General features: G+C 36.0%; 2 protein-coding genes and 1 long non-coding RNA gene across 6 annotated transcripts; 1 reads left to right on the top strand and 2 right to left on the bottom strand.

The window, feature by feature from the left end:
- Nucleotides 1-1938: 1938 nt before the first annotated feature.
- LOC18025826 (protein FMP32, mitochondrial) lies at nt 1939-4464 on the bottom strand. The gene is made up of 7 exons (XM_006409369.2): nt 4089-4464; nt 3544-3675; nt 3379-3438; nt 2627-2703; nt 2467-2523; nt 2318-2384; nt 1939-2222 (listed from the first exon to the last, which is right to left on the bottom strand). The coding sequence occupies exons 1-7, from the start codon at nt 4266-4268 to the stop codon at nt 2103-2105; spliced, it is 693 nt and encodes a 230-aa protein (XP_006409432.1). The 5' UTR covers nt 4269-4464; the 3' UTR covers nt 1939-2102.
- Nucleotides 4465-16664: 12200 nt separating this feature from the next.
- On the top strand, nt 16665-18235 carry LOC112089871. 2 transcript variants are annotated; one of them, XR_002901293.1, is made up of 3 exons: nt 16665-16945; nt 17449-17710; nt 17814-18235. It is a non-coding gene; the product is annotated as an uncharacterized LOC112089871 (long non-coding RNA). The 2 variants fall into 2 exon arrangements; XR_002901294.1 differs by having other exon boundaries at nt 16700-16970.
- LOC18025825 (protein SIEL) lies at nt 17504-21696 on the bottom strand. 3 transcript variants are annotated; one of them, XM_006409368.2, is made up of 8 exons: nt 20933-21694; nt 20750-20830; nt 20335-20562; nt 20016-20207; nt 19541-19681; nt 19353-19442; nt 18777-19261; nt 17504-18681 (listed from the first exon to the last, which is right to left on the bottom strand). In XM_006409368.2, exons 1-8 carry the CDS (start codon nt 21593-21595, stop codon nt 17766-17768), a joined length of 2796 nt encoding a protein of 931 aa, XP_006409431.1. In that variant the 5' UTR covers nt 21596-21694; the 3' UTR covers nt 17504-17765. The 3 variants fall into 3 exon arrangements, with proteins under 3 accessions (XP_006409431.1, XP_024016440.1, XP_024016441.1); XM_024160672.1 differs by having other exon boundaries at nt 18226-18581; nt 20933-21696; XM_024160673.1 differs by having other exon boundaries at nt 18264-18668; nt 20933-21696.
- Nucleotides 21697-22100: the final 404 nt, after the last annotated feature.

Here is a 22100-nt window from a genome sequence, read left to right as displayed (position 1 = left end):
TAAGAAAAACTGAGAGAATACAAATATGATGAAGAAGAAGTCAAATACAATGAAGAAGATGAAAGAAAAAGATGAGGAATCGCAAGATATATAAAAGGAAGAAGAAAAAAACAGTACAAGTCAAAGACGATAAAGAAGAAAAAGGAAAATATGAGGAAAAAGAAGATGAAGAAAAAAAAGTACAAGTCAAAGATGATGAAGAAGAAGAAGAAAAATTATGGGAAAAAAATAAGATGAAGAATTTGGGGCAGAAAAAAAAAAGACAAAAGCCTTAAAATTGGAGACTGAAGAAGAAGACAAATAAAAAAAACAAAAAAAATAAGAAAAATACGAAGAATAACTAAACCAAAATATAAGGAAGAAGAGTACAATGAAACAAAAGATGAAGAAGAAGAAGATAAATCAGAAGAAAGAAATGAAATAGAAGTTGTAGATGATGAAGAAGTGGAAATAAAAGATAAGGAATAAGAAAATTGACATTGATGATAAAGAAGAAAGAAAAGATGAAGAAGAAAACCGAAAAAAAAAGAAGAAAAATTATGATAATACGAAAATATTGAATATTAAGAAGGGGAAGTGGATGATGAATTTGGAGAAAGATGAAGATAGAGAGATATAGAGTTAAAGCTTTCAGGGACATGTAGATTGAGAGAAAGAGTGTGTGAGGGAGAGAAATAGAGACAGAGAGAGAAAGAGAGAAAGAGAAATGGTAGAGAGAATTAAAACTTATAAGTACATGATATTAAATCTATGTTAGTTCGCATTTTTTGTGTTCTTATTTTTTTATATTTGAAATACTTCTTTCTTTAAATTAGTTATCTAAATCGTATGATATATACGATTTAGGACAAGAAGTGAAGGAAAAGAATAAGAGAAAAATATTGAATGAGAGAGAAGGAGAGAGAGAGACTGATAGGGAGGGATGCATGGAGAGGGAGAGAGAGAGAGTTAAAGTTTTGAAAGTACATGTATTTGATTGATATAAAAGACCAAGGAAAATAAGAAGAATATGAAATCGGAGAAAACGAAGAAGACGAAAGCGATGAAGAAGAAGAAGATGAGGAAAATATGTGGAAAATAAGAAGTAAGAAAAGACATATAAAATGAATAGGAGAAAGAAAACTAAAAAATACGTGAGAGAAGAAGGAGAGATAAAGATAGAAATTGATTAAGAAATATAAGAATAAATCATAAAGAAGAAAAACTACAAAATAAATAAGAGAAAAAAATAAATATGAAAAACAGTTATGTAGAGACAAAAGACTCGTTTTTGTCTTAGTTCAATTGATTTGTGAGTTCAATACATTTATTTAGTTAACATGTTTTTAATTTTGAATGGTGTTTATTTTTTGAATTTGTTTTATTTTGTCATATATATTTAAAATAATTTTTTTAATTCTTTTCAGTTTTTGGTTTATAACATATATATATATATATTACTTCCCCTTTTGTGTAAGTGAACGAAGTTAATTAAAAACTTCTTCTTCTCATATCATTTCTACTAAGCTCTTTTTCTCTCTCTCATATTATATATAATATATTTAACACTGAATTTTTTTCCCAATTTTAGAAAAGAGTATCTTCTCTCCTTCATTGATTCTCTCTATCGTTATCATACTCATTCTCCAAGCTTTCATGACGTCTTTGTAGAACAACCTATGACAATATTTTCACTATTATCGACATCTAATACACTCTACCCCTTTGAGAAGACATTTCCACGAAAGTAGTTATATAGACAGACATCAGTGTAAGGACTAAATAAGCAGATGTTTTACATTACTGCGAAGATTCGTTGATGAATCAATGACACAAATTAGCAGATGTTTGATATTGTAATGTTTTAAGTTTCAATTGATTTTGATTTTAACGTCATGAAATTTTCTTAGGCATTATACTAGTAAGGATCATTGAATCGATCATAATACTCAATGCAAATTTTTAAACAAGAATGATTAGCCAAAGAGATCACGAATACAATAACATTGGTTTTTTTTTGTTTTTTTTCTCATTTTCTGATCACCAGAAATGAAAAAAAAAAATGACATATTGGGTTTTAAGAAGAATGAGAATCTACCAATCTGGTTTAAGCACATAGGTCTTTACATCATGATGCGAAGAACAGCGAGTCCAACTGCTGAAATCGAGACAAGTGTACCAATGCAGTATTTGATGACTTCGTATTTTGCAGCTTCTAATTGAGCTCTCAAGGCATGGATTTCCTGCAAGAACAAACATATTATGTTTTCTCATCTTCCACAAGTTCAACGTGAACAAGTGTATAACGAAGTTTATGAGTTAAGGAGATAATCAATACCCTATCAAGCTTGTTTGTGAGGTTTGTTGTTTCGGAATTTTGATTAGCTAGCTCATCACGTATTCGACTGTATTAATCAAAATCAGATTACCAAATAATCTGCCAGATAAATCGGTAATAGTAATGTGAGAAATGTGGAGTTTTTATACCCTCTTTCAAGATTTAGATCCAAGCGTTGTCCAGCTGTTACCTTGTCAATTTCATACCTGTTTCAGCTGAGATTTCTTAGTTTCAGATTGGTTACTAAAAATATATATGAAGATGTTGAGAATGTGAGCCCAGGTTAGCTTGAAAAGTGGGGTCACAAACCTTAGCTCGCTTCTCATCTTCTCTATATCACCTCGTAATTTTTCTGTCTCGCGTTGCAAAACAGTAAAATGATGCTCCTGCAAAACGAGTGAAGAAAAGTTGGAAACTGACTAATGAATCACATGGAAAATGCTATTGTGCATTGAGATAATTAGCACAAAGTGATATGAAAAAAGTGAAATAAGATGGGAAGCAATCAACCCATTTTACCGGTATTTCTAGCTACAAGACTTAGAACTCCAACTCATAATCAGTTGCAACAAAAAGACATGCAGGAAAAGTTCGAAAGAAAAATTACATAAAAAAAGCAGCTTTCCATGTCTTATAATAGACATGAACTTCCCCACAGTATCACCACCAAGTACTTGAACCTTCGAATTTCAATGTAACACAACCTCTCAAACTAATCCATAATGAGAGAAAAAAACATTCCTTAATTAAGTAAGTAGAAATGTAGAATAACAAAAAGGGAGAACATAGAGGTGTAAAACGCAAGGACCAAAGTCCCCACACACATGTAGTGCCACATACCAACGAGCAACCCAGTTTCGTAGTCCTAAACAACAATGTATATGAGACAATGGTATTTGAGATTCTAAAACGCATGAAAGCTCAGATGACTTTTCAACATCAACAACTGTTCTACATCAAACCATAAAAATAGCCACAGATTTTCAAGGTTCTGAACTAATATTAATCATTAACAACTACTACTATATGCAAGACACCGACCCAGAACATGTGTACGTTACCTGAGAACTTTTTACTTCAGATTTAAACTTTGACAGATTAGAGTCTTGAAGCATTTCAATCTGCATCCAGCCACAAGACACAAGTAAGAAAAAGTGAGCTTTAAACAATTTCTACAGTAAGGTTCCACAATAGTACACAGATAAAACCGTAATTGAAACTATCACCTTCTGCATTTCTGCCTTCGAAACAAAAGACTCAGAGACATTTTCCAAGCTATCATTCAACACCTCGGTGATGGCAGAAGTAATCGCCTCAGCTTGTTTGGATGGAACACCTTGAGCTTCGAGACTCCTCACCTTTTCACAGAAACAAAAAACTTCAATATAAACATCCCAACAAGCTACTTGTGACTCCTCACGTTTTATAGAAAAAACATAAAAAAAAAAACAACCTCAACATAAACCAACGAAGCTACTTGTGACTCCTCACGTTTCACAACAACAAAAACCTCAATATAAACCCCACGAAGCTACTTGTGAATCCTCACGTTTCGTAGAAACAAAAACCTCAATATAAACCTAAGAACCTAAATTTGACTCCTCACATTTCAGAGAAACAAATCCCTCAATTAAAACCCAAGAAGCTACATGTGACTCCTCAAGTACCACAAAAACAAAAACCTCAATATAAACCCAAGTCTACAAAGATTCGTTGCTTTCTCCTAGATCTGGTACGTATATAGGAGAGAATGAAGATAGATAACATTTACCAGAGCCAATGTATCGACGAGAAATGCACGCTTCCCATTAGCTTTAGTAAGCTCCGAAATTTGGCGATACTGAAACGGACGACGATCAATCAAGCCGTAAGAGGAGCCGAGACCTCGAGGTTTAGCGATGGAAAGCGCGGATTGGGCCCCTAACAGAGCCAGGCGCTTTGACAAGTTCATCGATCGGAAAATTGTCTTCGACGGAAATTGAAAAATCGAAAAATCAAATCAATAGCAACAAAGATGTATCGGAGATGCAAGAAACTAAGATGAATATAATCTCGCGATTGGTTTTGACGTGCGTAGAGAGAAGATTTGAGAAGCTTTAGACCTTGAGGAAGAATGGGTTATTCTACTTGTGGGTTCTGATCTCTCGATGAGTTACCAAAATGCCAAAACGCACCCGTTTAGTTACTTGCCCAAAAAGCTCTCTTTCTTTTCGGGTTTTGATATCTTTATTTATTTTTGAATTTTGGTTAAATCTATATTTTTGGAAAATTAACCCTTGATTTATAAATTAGAATGTTTGGATGAAGGGTTCTTCTACTTCGTAGGAGTTGTATTTCAAAAATGGTATATAATTTATACTTGTCTAAAAAAAATGTTTCGGTTCATGTGATTTTGAACTTTGACTACAACATTAATGGTATTATTTTAGCTTATTTCCTAATGAATCATTCAACAATATCTTTTTTTTCATTCAACAATATTTTCTATGCAACAGCATACTAACGCACCATCAAAAAAGCAAACATCCCTTCCATCATTTTCTTTGTTGTTCATGATCACCAAAGCTACATTACATTTTGGTTATAGTTTCCTTGAAAAAACAGGTTTACATCCAGATTGCAACGGGAGGTAAAGAAAGCTTTCTTTATTGATTGGATCCTTGATGATGGTAAAGATATCTGAATATTAGTTGCAGGTTTTACAAGTTCAATAAGACTGAGTGAAGCCTTAATTTGAAAGAATATAAAAGTGAATTCAGTTGATTCTGTAAAGAGAAATTAAAAGAGACATGAGCAAGGTTCTGTAGGAACTGTATCTGGTTTATTCACTGCAAAACGAAAAATCATGATGAGCTTTCCTTTTTATTTTTTATTTTCTCCGAAAATCCACTCTTTCCATTTGATTCGTCTTTCATTTAGTAGCTTCATGAGACCCGACATCCTTTTTGCTGCCAGCGTATACCATAGACGTTTTTTTGGATCCTTTTGTCTATCTGAGAGATTTTCCAAGAAGATGATGAGAATGAGATCTACAACTAGTATACACTCTAAGATCGTCAAAACTGAAAAAGAAACATCTCCTAATCTTATATATAAAACTTGGTCAACTTTCTCCATCTGCTTGCCACATCAGCATTAGAGAAAGCGCCACCTATCCATTTAAAATCTTAATAAAATAAATAATTAATTACATTTAAAGAAAAATATTTATTAATCACACTTAAAGAAAAACATTAAAGCACATTAATAACACTTAAAGAAAAACATTAAGGCACATTAATAAATATTAATATGTATATGAACAAAATTATTGAAATAAATAAAATTTTATTTTATTTTAAATATATCAAAACTTAAAAATATTATATAATACAAGATTTTTTAAATCACCATTCTATTTTCTTTTTCCAAGTGATTTAAACTACATTTTCAAACTAAAAATATAATTAAATTTTAATGTAAGAGAAAAAAAAATAATGAGACTGAATAAGTTAAGAAGTTTTAAATAATCCTATATAAAACTCTTACTAATAAAATTATAAGACTAAATATTCAATAAACGATTATAAAAATAAAAGTTATTAAAAAAGTAATAGTAAAAAAGAAGAGTAGATACATCAAAATGTCATACAAAGTTTTTTTAAAAAAAATTTTAAAAATGGAATCAATAAAATATATATAACCAAAAAAACTCAAAATGATAAATTTTTCTATGAGATATTACGTTTTTATACATAAATTAAAATAGTAGATCCTTAGTCTCTCATTACCGTAGGAGAAAAATCGGATTATTTGGCACAATTCATGTCGAAGAGATTACAAATAGTGTATCATCTAGAAGAAATCAAAGAAAATATAAATATTTTAAACGAAAAAATGATGGTAAAAATATAATTTAAAACAAATTCTAAAAATGTATTATTTAAAATATAAATTAAAACAAGATCCGCGCATATGTGTGGGTTCTCTCCTAGTTAATATTTAAGTGTACTTGATTAATCTGTTACTTTCTAAGTCAACAAAAAAAAATTATCATTTTTTAGAAAACAATGTCAACATATCCTAAATTCGATACTATTTATTTTTAAAATATTAAGTATCATTTTTTTGGTTCACAAAAAAAATAATCCTTAATAATCAAAGTCAACATAAAAAAATGGAATCTATAATTTTGAAGTAGAAAAAATTGTGGATTTTACATACTATCGGCTCGTCCAGAAGTGAATTTGAACTTTGAACCAATAGAAACACATGATCACCTCTTTTTCTCATGCCCTTATTCACAGGAAGTATGGGGAAATTTGGTGAAAGGCCTTCCACAGAATCATTTCAGTCAGGAGTGGACACATATGGTGGAACTGATTACAAACCCTTCGTATGATCGCATAACAGCGTATCTTATAAGGTATGCATTTCAAACTTCGGTCCATTCACTCTGGAGAGAAAGGAACTAAAGAAAGCATGGCGGACAACCTTCTACAACCCACATGCTGACGAAGTTGATCGACAAAAAATATCGGAAACCATCTTAGCACCATTCGAGATACCGGAGACAGGAGATATGAAGAAGGTTGACAAACCTGGTTGCCACTAGGTAAACATAGATTTTTTTTCTTTCAAATTTTGCAGAAAATTTTCCTAAACTAAAGTTGCAAAAAACGATATTTTTTTCTTATGAGTATAATTTAACATTAGATTAAAAAAAAACTTGGAGAGGTCAACAAAATCACCAAACAACTTATCCTCTGGTTTCTTATTGATTTGATCCTGAGCATCACCAAGAAAGAGGAGCTTGATACTGAGCTTGTAGCTGAGCTTGCACCTGCGGATGAGCATAATGCTGAGGAGATAATGTGTGTACCAGTTAATCGAACTAAGGAGAAATGGATCAGTCCAACAACAATGTTTGATCCAGGCATCAACAAATGTGCATGTAGTCCATTTGTACTCTTTTTTCTTTATCTTTGGTTTTGTCCCAATGGATTTTCCAAAGAAATGTTTTTAATGAGGCAAGTGGATCACATTCAAATCTCTCATTTGTTGATCAAGACCCAAAGCCCAGCAAGAAATTTCAACCAGACAAGATCAAGGGTCATTCAAGTGAAGTCAAGATGTTTTTTGGGCTAGAAAACATTCACAAGCCAATTGGGAATATTATCTATCAAGTCCAGCTCCTTTTGAGCATGTTAAAGAATCCAATAAGGCCCAAAATAAATTAGCTAATTTTCTGCCCAAGAGGAGTGATGAAAATGAAGTCCAAGAGTCACTTTTAAAATTATATACTTAGAGAAATAAGCGTAATTTTGCGGGGGAAAAAAACTCAAGGGGAAAAAAATCATTTTCTCTTTCCCCGAGTCTTTGTTTCTCTCATCGTCTCCTCCGGCGATTCTCGGTGATTCCGTCGCAACCGCCGCTTCCGTCGATTATTTCAGGTGGAGATGTAATCCGAGCATCGCCCTTCTGTCCCCATCATCCAGGTAAGCGTCTGTTTTTTCTATTTCGAGTTGTTGTTTTTGATTTTGGGAATTTAGGGTTTGCGATTTTTGGGGAAAAAAACGATTGAAATTGGGGAATTTTTTTGTGAAATTAGGGTGAATTAGAGGTTCGTGTCTCCTCTTTGATATCCCAAATCGATTATGCGTCATGAATTTGGGAGATTTGGAAAAAAAATTGAATCGTTGAAATTAGGGTTTTTAAAAATGTAAAAAAAAATTTGGGGCTTTCTTTTGGGGTTGCAATTGGGGTTAAATTCATTGATTTACAACCGTCATACCCCTATTTCAAAAACGATTTCATGGTTTTAAGATTTATGTGCTTAATTATGTTGCGATGAAATTAGGTTTTTCCAAATTGGGGGATTATTTGGGGCTTTTTGTTGGTATTCAAACTGGGATTCACTTAATCCATTATCAACATGCGTGTGTATGTTAAAAGCCATTTACGGAGATGATTATTTTTTTAGGATATCGTGTGAATTCATATGGTTAATCGCGCTTTTATGATTGGCTTTTAAATCATTTGGTGGTTGATATATATATGATTATATGATACGATCATATTGTATTTCTGAAATTAAGTATGACATTATCGAAGATGAACTGAAATGTTCTTTCTGTTTTTACATGGACGGTATTGATAAGTATATGATATTATCGATGGTTTAGGGTTTACTAGTTACTTGTATGTATCGTTTTGCTGTTTATGTTTTGGTATTTACATTTATAGATGATTAACTCAAATGTTTTGCTGTTGACGTTTGCATTGGTAGATCAAACTTTATATGTTATGTAGCGTTTATGTTTGTATACTACTGATCATATTATTTTCTGGACAGAGAATGCTAAGCTACAGCAGCGATTCATCCGAGGAAGGTTTAGAGGTCTCGTACTGGGCTTACGCGGATGCCACTTATGGCATACCGGAGAAGTGCTTCTGTGACTGGGTTGTGAAGCTCAAAGAAAACGCAGCCGGACGCAAGTATTATTCTTGCCCGGAATGGATTAATGAGGTAAGTTTTGTCTATTGCTTTGTTTGAAGTTCAATCTTTATGTTATTCTTTGCTAACAGTTTGTAATGAATGTAGGGCACTTTTGACCACATTCACCAATGGTGGGATCATGCGGTAACAGAACAGTGCACAATCCTCGCGACAAGGATAGAAAAGCAGCAGGACCTGATCGTCAGTGTTGATCGGGGTAGAATCAAATCTGTTGATCCAGCCATAGGAGAAGTCCGTGAGGAGAAAGCAAGGCTTCAGGGAGAAGTCCGTGAGGAGCTAGCAAGGCTTCAGGGAGAAGTCAGGGTTTTGAAGGAGCACATTGGTACTCAAGGTGACAGTCTCTCGATGCTGTTCTTTATTTGTATTATTGCACTGTTCGCATATATCTTTAGGGTTTAGAAATGGCTAGCATTGATTAGTAAGTAGTGTAACATTAAGTATTTAACTTCGGGTCAAGTAATGTAGTTGTTTTAATGGTCTCTTTTAATCTTTTTGGTGAGGATAATTTGGACTCTACGGGTACAAGGGTTGGACTTCATGGCATATGGTTGACTGATGGCATATGGTGCACCGAACAAGGTTAGTTCTCTTGTAACTTAATGGGTTGTTGAGAAGTTTAGTTGTAACATGATTAGGTTGTGTGTTTGAAACGTGGTTTCGTTGTGTTTAATGCTTGATAGGACATGTTAGGTTTAGGTAATAATATACACCTTGTTCGAAAACTCTAAAACTTGTTCGAAAACTTGAATACCGTCTTAAACACTCTCAACCACAAATTAAAAGACACTCAACCAACACTTAAAAGACACATAACCACTATCATAAAGACACATAAAAGATACTCAACCATAAATCTATTTACTCTCTTTTAACAAATACCTTTCCTTTTATACTTCTATACTGCGACTCTCTTTTACTCTCTTCAGTCTTTCTTTCACTCTTCCACTCTCTCATACTCTTTCTTTTACTCGGTGACTCTCTTCACTTATTTACACTCTTTCATTTCACTCTTTTTTCATACTCTTTCTTTCACTCTTTTACTCGGTGACTCTCTTTACTTCCTTTCTCATACTCTTTCTTTCATTAACATGGATTCTCAGAACTCATTTACGCACTCTGAAGGGTTTGTTCAACTTTTAAGTAGTAAGTTAAACCCTGATAAATACTTACTCTCCGTGCATAGAGTTAGGATCATCAGACATTCCTTTGTTTAGCACACAAGAATCTGATGATCCTTCTGATATTTCATTGAAGAGAAAAATATGGATTCCGAAGGAAGACTTGCTCCTGATTAGTGCGTGGCTCAACACTAGCAAGGCTCCAATAGTGGGCAACGAACAAAAGGCTGGTGCGTTCTAGAGGATCCAAAATTATTACAACGCATGCCCAGATATCGTAGGACTGCCAAGAAGAGAATGGTCGCAGTGTAAGCAACGCTGGGGAAGGCTTAATGACCACGTGTGTAAATTTGTGGGTTCTTACACGGCTGTGCAGAAGGAAAAAAACTAGCGGTCAGAATGAAAATGATGTGATGAAGCTTGCGCATGCGATTTTCTTCAATGACTACGGCATAAAGTTTGCACTCGAACACGCCTGGAGAGAGTTGAGGTTTGATCAGAAATGGTGCACGACCAGCTCAGAAAAGGATGGTGCATCAGCAAAAAAAAGAAAAGTGGAAGACTCGGCACAGTCCTCAACGTCGATGCCTGGAAGCGTCAATGAAAATGAGGTTGAGGCTCGACCGCCTGGTGTCAAGGCTTCGAAGGCCAATGCGAAGAAAGCAGGCGGTGTTAAGGCTGAAAGCAAGGATATGAAGGACTTTTCATCTATGTGGGACATGAAACAAAAGGATCTAGAATTGAAAGAGAAGATTAGGGACAAGAGGATTCTTGAGAGCCTTTTAGCTAAGCCTGAACCGCTAACTGAGATTGAAATCGCACTAAAAAAGAAGTTAATTAGTGCTATGTATGGTCTTTAGGTTAAAACTTATCATTTGGTATGGTTTGGACTTTTGTTTTTTTGCATTTTCGTTTAATTAGTGCTGTTGTTTTAGTATGAGCTTTGGTTTGTGATGGTTTTTTTTCTTAAGTATGCACTTCTATTTGGTATCTTTCAAGTATCTTTGCCTTGAGAGAATATGATCTTTCATGTATCAAATTGTTGCTTTGTTTTTGATATGTGTTGCTATGTTGTTCCATTTACACTCGTTATTTTACATCCACATTATGCTTTCTGATCTTCACGTTTTTTTTGCAGGAAGTGTCACAGTAAGTTGGCCACTACAAGAACCCTGACACGTCCGTGACCATTTGCTCTAATATTCGAGGGGCCAAATGCTTTTGTTGTATTCCCTTGTAACCGCATATTTTATTTTGTAATATTGACTATATGTTCCCAACTAGCATTGTAGCCACATCTTTTAACTTTCAGCCGTGTATTTATATGTGTTCAAACATTTGTATGTTCATTCATAGCAAATTTCTTTCTTCCGCATATTATTCTCAAATCACTTCATCTTTCCTCCTCAAAAAAATTCTTGAACCCTTTGTCAAACACAAAACTCTTTTCCCAACTAAACAAAAAACTCTTTATCAAATGATGTGGTCGTGGTGAGGGTGTCAAGTTTTACCCTAAATGAAATTAATAGCCGCAAGTGCACAGCTGATCGATTGTAGTACTTAGGGATTGAATCCACAGGGAAAGAGGATCTTTCCTGCAAAAGCCTTCGAAAGAAATATAAAGTAAAGAAGTTTAGAATCAGGCGAGTTTTGTGAGGGTTTTGGTGGTGTGTTTAAAACGTAAAAACGAATCTTAAAGAGAAAATACGGTAATTAAAATGACCTAATAACTAAACTTAACAAAAACAAGTAAAAACGAGAAAAACGGTTATACCTAATTGCTTAAATGAAAATCGATTGAAAGAGAATGAAAATAATGAACTAAATCTTGAAATAAAACGGTGTAAATCTATAGAAAAGAAAGCACTGGGGTTCAGGGAAGTTTTCTCAGGGGTATGAATGATTCAAAACATTGCTAGAGAGTAAATTTGATAAGATCTTAGCTTAAACTTTTCGAACTGGAGTCACGGACATATGAATACGCCACTGTCGTGATCATAGACAACTATCTCTCTTAACCCTGACCAGTAGGTTTCCACTCTGGCCCTGGAAAAGAGGACGTGCATTATGTTTAAAACTCGTCAACATTTACAAATCGCCCATAGGTAGGTTTCCACTCCTATGTTTGTTTTGCTCTCCCAAACTAGATCTGACACCGGATGAACACTTTTGTGTCAACAAGAATCTGGATCAGATTGTAGTTCATGACGCTACTCTCATGCAGTTAAAACGAATTCAGAAGAAAAAGTTCTAAGATTCGGCTCAAAAGCTCATGGAATCCTCATCGAACACATATATCCCCATCAAAAACCCCTTAGACCCAACAATAAAACTACTCAGACATGATGAACGAAATCAATAACATAGTATTAAAAAGTAGTACAGAAACCGAAATTGAAAAAGAAAGAACAAGGGTTCAAGAGATAGATCTCTCTCTCCCTAAAACCTAAAAACAAAGCTTAAAGTAAAATTTCTGTAAAGTATTTCGTCTCTTTTTCTCTCTTCTTAAAAAACGACCTAAATGACATGTATTTATAGTCTCCAATACTCTCTGGTGTCTAGGGTTCCAGAATTGAGGCTGGGAAAATGATACGGACTTCAGAAATGGGCTTTCAAACTCGGAGTTAGCTGGCCGCTGTCGGGAAGTGCGTGACCGCGGGGAATGGATGGCTGGCCGCGGTCGGGATGGCTGTGACTGCGGGGAATGGCCTGTTGGTTGCGGGTGGAAACGCTTGCCGGCTGGTTTACGGGACATCTTGCTCTTCGCGTATCTTTTGATTGAACTGCTGGATTGCCAAGCTGTAAAGTGTGCTGGAAAGCTGATACTTCCATCTTTGAGATCTCCAAATTTGAGCTGGATCAGATGGTGAGAAGGCCTTCAATCGGGGGTGAACTTCTGACGGTTTGACTCTGAGCTGAAATCTGGTCTTCTATCCATTTTGTTAAGCTTATCCCTAAGTTACCTGAAAAGAGTCTTGAAACTACAAATACTAGAAAAATGTGATAAAAGTACTTAAAAGTAATTAAAAACATAGAAAAAGTATTTCAAAACGATCCATAAAAGTTGTCAAAATACGGTGTTATCATCAAACACAAAACCCTTCTCAAATCTCATACTTGGTCAAATTCGTTTCTATTCACAAACTCTTTCTCTCTTTATCTCTCATCACAAACATCTAAATACAAATATTATGGCAGCATCATCAAGCAATGGATTGGATGATGCATTTGATGATGCATTTGATGACATCTTTGATCAAAAGTTTGATGCCATCTTTGATTATATCGTTAATCAACATACATTGAAAGAGAGCGTGAACAAGGCCACTACCGGTTATAGAACGATTATTTCAGTGATGATGCAACTTACCCGTCACATATACTCCGACGCCGTTTTAGAATGAACAAGGATTTGTTCATGCATATTTTTGGCCGACTCTCCAATGAAGTTCCGTACTTTTGCAAAAAAGAAATGCCACCGAAAGATTAGGTCTATCTCCTCTACAAAAATGTACGACAGCAATTCATATGATGCCATATGGTACCGCAGCTGATGCAGTTGACGAATATCTCCGGCTCGGTGCTAGTACAGCATTGTTATGCTTGGAACATTTCACTGAGGGTATAATATCCTTGTTCGGAGATGAGTATCTGAGAAGATCCACACCTGATGATCTTCAACGCTTACTGGACATTGGAGAGCAACGGGGCTTTCCCGGAATGATAGAAAGCATCGATTGTATGCATTGGGAGTGGAATAATTGCCCAACCGCATGGAGAAGACAATATACACGCGGGTCAGGAAAACCGACAATCGTTTTAGAGGCAGTAGCATCACAAGATTTTTGGATATGGCACACATTTTTTGGACCTCCAGGTACATTAAATGATATTAATGTTCTTGATCGTTCACCAGTTTTTGATGACATCTTGCATGGTCGAGCTCCAAAAATGAGATATTGGGTAAACGGTAATGAGTACTGTTTTCCATACTATCTCACAGACGGTATTTATCCGAAATGGACAACATTTATACAATCAATTCATCTTCCTCAATGAGCCAAAAAACGTTATTCACAACATCTCAAGAATCCGTCCGAAAAGATGTGGAGCGGGCTTTTGGCGTTCTGCAAGCTAGATTTGCAATAATAAAAAATCCATCTCTTTTTTGGGATAAAGAAAAAATGGGCAAGATTATGCGGGTCTCTATCATATTACACAATATGATAGTAGAAAAAGAACGACATGGCTACACTATATACAATCTAGAAAAATTCGAACAAGCAGAAGGAACCAGAAATTCGCATGTCGATAGGACGTATTCTACAAATATGCCTACAAATGTCTCAAATTTGATGATGGTGAAACGAAACAAAATCCGTGACAAAGAGATACATGAACGATTGAAAGCGGATTTAATCGAAAATCTCTGGAATAAATTTGGTACTTCTTAAATGTAGAACAAATGTTTTAAGTATTTCTATATTTCAAATATTGTATGTTTTTAATTTTCTTGTAATAAATTGTTTTCTTTTCTATTGTATGTTTTAAAATTATTTGTAATGAATTAATTTTCTTTGATAATAACTGTGTGTTTAAATTAATTTCTTTATAAAAAAAATTACAAAAAAATAATTTAATAATTTTTTATTTGGGATGAACCCCATTGGAAAGAACCATATGCAATGAAGTCAATCCTTGTTCCCGCCAGTGTCCAAATGAACCTCAGCAAAAAAGAATAAAAAAGACCGGTGGTACTTCAGCCGATTGTAAGATAGTTAAGACAAAGACTAGTTTACTACTAAATGCAATAACACAAAAAAAAAGACCGGTTCCTAATCACTACAGATATATGCGAACAGTGCAATAACACAAAAAAAAAGAAAAGCATTGATAAGGTTTCACCTTGAGTACCAATGTGGTCCTTCAAAAACCGCACTTCTCCCTGCAGCCTTGTTAACTCCTCACGGACTTCTTCATGAAGCCTTGCTTGCTCCGAACGGACCTCTCCTATGGCTGGATCAACAGAGTGCATTCTTCCCCGATCAACGCTGAAGATCATTTCATGCTGCTTCTCTATCCTTGTCGCGAGGATTTCACACTGTTCTGTAACTGCATGATCCCACCATTGGTGAATGTGGTCAAATGAGCCCTACAGTCAAAACAAACTTTTAGGTAAGGAACTTCAAACTAATTAACTCACACTAATTAACTCAGACAACTTACCTCATTAATCCATTCCGGGCAAGAATAATACTTCCGTCCGGCTTCATTTTCGTTGAGCTTCACAACCAGGCCACAGAAGCACTTCTCTGGGATGCCATAGGTGGCATCCACGTAAGCCCAATAAGGCACCTCTTCCTCAGACGAACCGCTGCTGTAACTTGGCATACTCTGTCCACAAAACACGATTTTGATCAGTTGAGTTACATACCCTAAAAGCTACAAACATATGTAAACCACGAAAACAATACTTGAAAACGAGACTAACAAGAAACTACTTAACCCTAAACATTCGATTATCATTACAGTTCACATTTCAGTTCACACGAGTTTTGTTCATTTCAATACAAGATCATTACTCCAAAAACCCTAAACCTGCATAGTAAAATACGATAAATCACCAACTGAATTCGTCAACCTCGGTGGCGATTGATAGCATCGTAACAGAAAAGAGCTGAAGCAAGGAGGAAAGCTTTTCAGCAAGTATGCATCGGCGTCTCCATTTTATATCTGACTGAGATAAGAAAGGAGATGACGATGATGGTTAGAAAAATACAAAATATAAATGAAAATGATAAATGAAAAAAACTGTTACAGTTCACACTAGTTCGAATCAAAACCAGAAGCCCGAAATAATCCCCTATTTTTGAAAACCCTAATAACATCGAAACCAAAACTCAGATTGAAATCTTCAAACCATGAAATCGTTTCCGAAATAGTTTAATCACAGGCTAAATTCAATGAATTACACCCCAATTGCAACCCCAAAACAAAGCCCCAAAATTTTTCTCCAATTTTAAAAACCCTAATTTCACCGACTCAATTTTTCCCCAAATCTACAAAATTCGACATGCAAATTCGATTACAGGTATAAAAGAGTAAGTATGAACACCAAATAAACCCTAATTTCATGAAAAACAACCCAGATTTCAACTTTCTTTTTCCACTAAAAAAATCCGAAACCCTAAATACTCGAAATCGAAATGAAAATTACCTAAATCGAAGTCTAGACGCTAACATGGATGATATCGACGGAAGGGCGATGCTTGGATGGCCGGTTCACCAGGATTATTCGCCGGAAAACACCGCTTCGACGAAATCGCCCACACAGTCGCCACAGAAGATATGAGAAAACCCTAAAATTGGGGAAAGAGAGAAAATGAAATTTTTGCCCTTCACATTTTTTTTCCACTCATTATTTCCCTTTTTCACAAAATGACACGTGGCTCGGACACAGGGTCGTTGGGCTCGTCCGGATGAACCAAGTCTTCCATGTTGGACTTATTATCATTTATTTTTAATCTGTTTTGCATATGAACTCGAGCCCAAAATCAGGATGACCCCTTAATGGACCTGCTCTAATGGAACCCAAAACTAACCTAGGTTCTTCCCAAAATTTTTTTTTCATCTGATGAACCCCATAGGGGGTTATGGACATGGTCTTAGATTTTATTATTTTTCTGATTTTCGAGATTAGTCTTGTTGACTACATTTCTGTTTTTCCATTTAGTTTCTTTGTACTTTTAAATGGATCATCAAATTTTTATCAAATAAAAAAACTCTCTCTTCAAAACTGTGTCGAAAATTTCTTTGTCTCTTGAGAGTGATTCATTGCACACAACAGCATCTTTATCATCTCTCATCTATTTCTTATGATTGGTCTGCTGCTGAGACAACACCTTCGCCGATCTATTCTCTACAAGACCAAAAGACTATTCTGCAACTTTTGTGTTCTATCTCTTCAAACCAGCTTCTTTGTGCAAATCATTGGGAAGATCATATCAAATGGTATTAGAGCACACTTAGAAGCTTGGTAGTCTTTATCCTGTCTCATCTATTCATCTTCTTAGATTCGTGTCTGCATCTGTTCATCAACTATTTTTGTTTTTTGTTCTCTGCAGAAAAAGAAAACCAACAAACAAATTGCTTTAAATCTGTTTAGTTTGCATCATAACCCTCTAAATCTAGTTTTGCCACTGCATCACGTTTTTCACCCCCTTGTTTTGTTTTGTCTTTCAACTTCTCTGCATCAGATCTGCTCTCTTGTGTTTGTGTCTAGAATCAAAAACGTGTCTGTTCTTCTTCTATCAATCTATTTTGTAGAATTGAGTCTCTTGTGTGTTCTTTAGTTTGTTCTAGTTCTGTTCTGAGTATTTTGTTTCAGCAAGTCTGTTCATATCCATAAAGCTTGTTGATTTACTTTTTGTGAGGACTTCTTATCCATAAAGCTTGTTGATTTACTTTTTGTGAGGACTTCTTACTGGCTTTGTGTGTGTGATTTCTTTTCTCAGGAGCATAATGACTGAAACGGAGGAAACAAAGGAAACAACAACAGGGAAGACATACTGATGATGGAAGCTATTTATATTGAGTAATTACAAAGACATAAATAGTAACATTTCGGATCTTGTTCTAACTCTACTTGACCATTAGGGGTAAAACCGAACCATCCTTTGAGCTTTGGATTATTGAAAAGAAACAAAGCATACGAATCTATATTCAGCCGCATCGCACATCCCATGTCAACCGATGCAAGAATCCTAATCTCTCCTGGTGCTTAGCCCCAATCAACAACACTTTAAATAGCCATGACAGGTTAATAGAGAGCTTAAGCTTTTGAAACAAGGGTAATGTGAACTTTTCTTTCCTTACACAGATAAGCCACTGGATGCTTCGGACCATGATGCCATTTTCTGTAACAAACATCTTCAAACGAACACTCTATACCTATTGAGACCCGCAATGTGAACACACTAGCCCTCGGGTTCATGTAAGTTACTGCACTAAACATGAACCTCTTCTCTCTCTCATCTCCATTGTAAAGGTTTGGGTCCAAGTACACAAACTGGCAACTTTCATCGCTTCTGGATATTTTGAGCCACATACAGGTATCTCTCGGCACATTAAGTAGCATGATCTCGCACGGTATAGCCACTGGTAGCCCAGCCACAAAGGAAATCGGACTGTAAGGACCATTACCAGGAACCTCGAGCTCTGCACTGACACACTGCAAATTACCAGATAAAATAAACTGTTCGGGAGAGAAACAATTGTATTTCTTGACGAGATCAAACAGTCTATAGCAACTTATCTCTGCATAGCTCCCAATTTCTTGCAATGACTTCTTAGTTTCAGTTAAAAAATCTGATGGTTTGGTGCATTGTTGTTCATGGTGGAGCTGTAATTGAGATACTGTTGAAGATAGTTTCTTCTTGCATCTAAGGCGGCAACATATCTCAGATTTATATAGCCTTAACAAGCAACCAAAAATTACTAACTCCATTACTAGTGACACCTCCGTAGAAAGGCCTGTGAATCTACACCTTATCTCCATCACTTTTATCTCAACTTCTTCTATCAACAGTTCTAGTTCTACAGATTTACACGTTCTGGAGTGTCTTGAGTATTCGAAATGACGCCACACCTGAACGAGAAGTTCAATTACGTGAACATACTGACACATAAATTCTAATGCACCACTGGAGATTGAAAAATTGGCTGTTTGCAATTCCTGTTTGCAAGCCCTTGGCAAAAAGACAAGAAAAACATTTAATTAGAGTACACATGAAACAATAGTAATACAGAGGCTGGAAATGCAACAGATTGTAAGCTGTACTACCTTAACGCTCGAACTGCTTCTTTTGAGCATCCTGATTGTGACAAGAACCAGGCCGCCTTTATTTTTAACAGTATATAATCAACAGACTTCATTGCCTGTTTTCTATTTTCCAGTACTGCTTTGGAAGCCATGTGTTTGCTCTCAGCATGTATATCTTTGCTTGGTATGAGGACGGGATTTCCGCTAAGATCTGCATTGTTGTGCCTATATGCATGAAAAAAATTATCTCCCTTGCTGAATTCTGTCCCCGAAGAAGCAGAAAGAATACTGCAATGAGTCAAGTAAGCCAAAAGCATATCCTGGTCCATCATCTCGTGAAGTGCACATAAGAATTTCCCCAGCATTGCAAGTGAATATGAAAAAGCCAGAGATGGTATGGAAGTCACGCTTAGTTTGTCTGAGAGAGGGACTGAGATTATCAGCATCAGAGACGCTGATACCTGTCGGCTGATTAATCCAGATTTGTTTACAGAAGCTGCCTCTAACTGAAGAGCATAACAGAGTATGCAAAGAAATGATTAGTATGCCTATTATAGTTGACGAGACCTGAAAAGAGTAAAAAAAATGCTCGCTTACCTTCTCAAAAAATTTCTTGATCATACTGACTAAGAAATTTGTGTGGTTTTGTCCGAAATGGAAAAGAGCAGACAGGATATCAGGTTCGTCCTAGTATGGATATGAAGAAAATTGACGTTTCAGAAGAAGAAAAAGAAAGAATTGATGCAATTAGAAGATACTTGATTTGTTTAGGTAAGTATACCAACCTGTGGATATATCTCTAAACTTTTTAGGACACCATCAACACATTTGGTGACCAGCTTCAGATCAGGCAGCTTTGCCAATTTAAGAATGTTTCTAGCCGTAACTCTTATGTTCTCAGAACTATCAACAATAGCATCCAAAAACTGCAAAGTCAAGCAGTAGTTCTTTATCATAACTCATAGCAGAGAAATTGTCAAATAGAACAAAGATGCAATACATGGAGCCAGTGGCATTGATATTAGTTTGGTAGCAAATCCCTTAATGTCTCACTAAGCATTAGGCCCTAGAAGGCAAAAAATTCACTGAAGCTACTTCAGCGGGGTCTAAACCCATAGGAAGTGGTTTGCAAAAAAACCTGGACCTATACCAAATTTATGGAGTATTGCAAGAGAAATATTGCATCTGCATTCATTAGCTTTCTATCTAACCAGCTCTATAGAAAGAAAGAAAAAAAGGCAAAACAATATGGTGACTTACAGCGGGCATATAAGTTTCCTGTATCTTCAAATTCCCCAAGTCAGCTATATGATGCAATGCCTCTAAAGCTTTCAACCTGACAACCATGTAATCATCGTATAGCATATCCATCACTAGGTATACAGCTTCATCTGGGAATTTGATAGAATTTACTGAGAGGGAGTGGAATGAGTCAACCGCAGCTTCTCGTACCTTCAGAATGACGCATGCAAACACCGTATATATAAGTTCCAGAAACAATGAAATAATTTTCTACAAAACCTACTTTAAGAGGTTTGCACAAACAAACGACAAAGGAAATTTATCGTCATAAGAATACCTCGTAGAACTCATCTTCAAAACCATGGATGAAAACTCCAGCTGCAGCAGCGACATCAGCTGATTCAGTCGAAAGACAATTCTGAGGTTTCTTCCCTTTTTCGGCTCCCAATACTTTTTTAGAAAGTGTTTGCAATATAATGCTTTCTGATGCAGCCCCTATTATCCCAAATCCCTTGAAGACCTCTACCCTCACGTCTACACTCATATCTCTCACAATAGAACAAAGCTGAAAACATGTTTATAAGAAAACATCAGGAAATTGGTTAGGGTAGTTCCTAAAGATCACTGAGAAACAATCTGATAAAGTCTTCGCCACAGAAATTGTTGAGTGGCTACTCAGTTTCTCGTATGCAAATACAATAAAAAACTTCAGCCTTTATGCTAAATCAATTTGTAAGAGAGGAGCTAGTTACCTGAAGAAACACACCATCTGTACACTCTCTTCTGTTCATCTCTACCTTGGATGTTATCAACACTTTGCCCCACGTACTGACCTGCATATTCAAACAGTTACCAACCTTAACCAGGTATGTTTGCATTTTTCAGCTAATAACAATATTTTTTCAACTGCAATTTCATCAATCAGGAAAACTTACGGCACGAACTGCAGAAGATCTGACGCTATCTTCATCATCGCCTAGAAGCTCAACAGCACGAGTATAGCAACCTTGTACGGCAGAGGCGTGATCGAAATCACCAGCGTTACATATATAAACCAGTCCATCCAGAGCTACTTTTCTGATATAAGGATACGGATCCTTGGTAAACCCTAAAAACAATGTGAAAAGTACGGACAAAGGGACATTGAACCTCTCCACGTTCCTAAGTAGCCACATTCGATAAGATATAGGTGCTCCGAGGCAGATGGACGCAAATACCTCGCCGTCGATTTTGGAAATCTTGGTGGCAATGCTAGGGTTCATCTCGGATATCGACGCCAGAAGAGCAAGCGATTCCAGGGCGACGCGTCCGTGGCTCGCATTGGTTGTGGAGTTTTGAAGGCGGAGCAAGTTGGAGAGGACCGAGTCAAAGATCTGTTTTGCTAATTCCTTTCTACCAAAGGAAAGGTCGGAGAGTAGCTTGAGGACGTGACGAAGAATTGCCGGGTCGTCTCGGCTGAGAAAACTAGTAAGAAAGTCGAACACTGAGGAAATTACAAAGTCGGGGGTGTCAATATTGATAATGAGTGACCTAATAGAAGCCAGAGTGCGGAGAGAGAGTGATTCAACGGAAATCGAGTCAACTTCCTCCATTGCCATTATTGAATCACTATAACTCAGATTGAGAAAAATTTCGCTCCAACGCCCGCCTAGACAATTAATCAGCCAATTATGTGCTATTGATCGGTGGCAAGCCGCCAGAATTTTAGGCTGACCCATTTTCTTCCACCTAAACACAATTTTAACAAATAAATCGGTACTTTTATTTAACTAAACGTAGACTTATTAAAAAACTGAGGCCCAAAAACAAGCCCAATTAGAGTTGATCGCTCACGTAATTTGCTATGGGCTTACAACTCAGCTGAGGAATAATTTGAACTGGGCTTACAACTCGCGTAATGTGATTAAAGATGAAGACTCTTATTTATAGTGCAGCTTCCCCTTCTAAATTATGTGGGACAAACTAAAGACCTACTTTTTAAAAAAATGTCATGGGTATTGAATATTGATGGGCTTGAGTTAGGCAGAAACTAATGTCATTTCGCCACTAAATCATGAACATATGCTGTTTTTTTTTTTTTTAACAAATCAGATGTTGTGTTTC

This window comes from Eutrema salsugineum, unplaced genomic scaffold, assembly GCF_000478725.1.
Source record: "Eutrema salsugineum unplaced genomic scaffold, Eutsalg1_0 scaffold_11, whole genome shotgun sequence".
In the NCBI taxonomy this organism is placed as follows: domain Eukaryota; kingdom Viridiplantae; phylum Streptophyta; class Magnoliopsida; order Brassicales; family Brassicaceae; genus Eutrema; species Eutrema salsugineum.
Note: the sequence above shows the minus strand (reverse complement) of the source record. Positions and strands in the feature narration are given on the sequence as shown.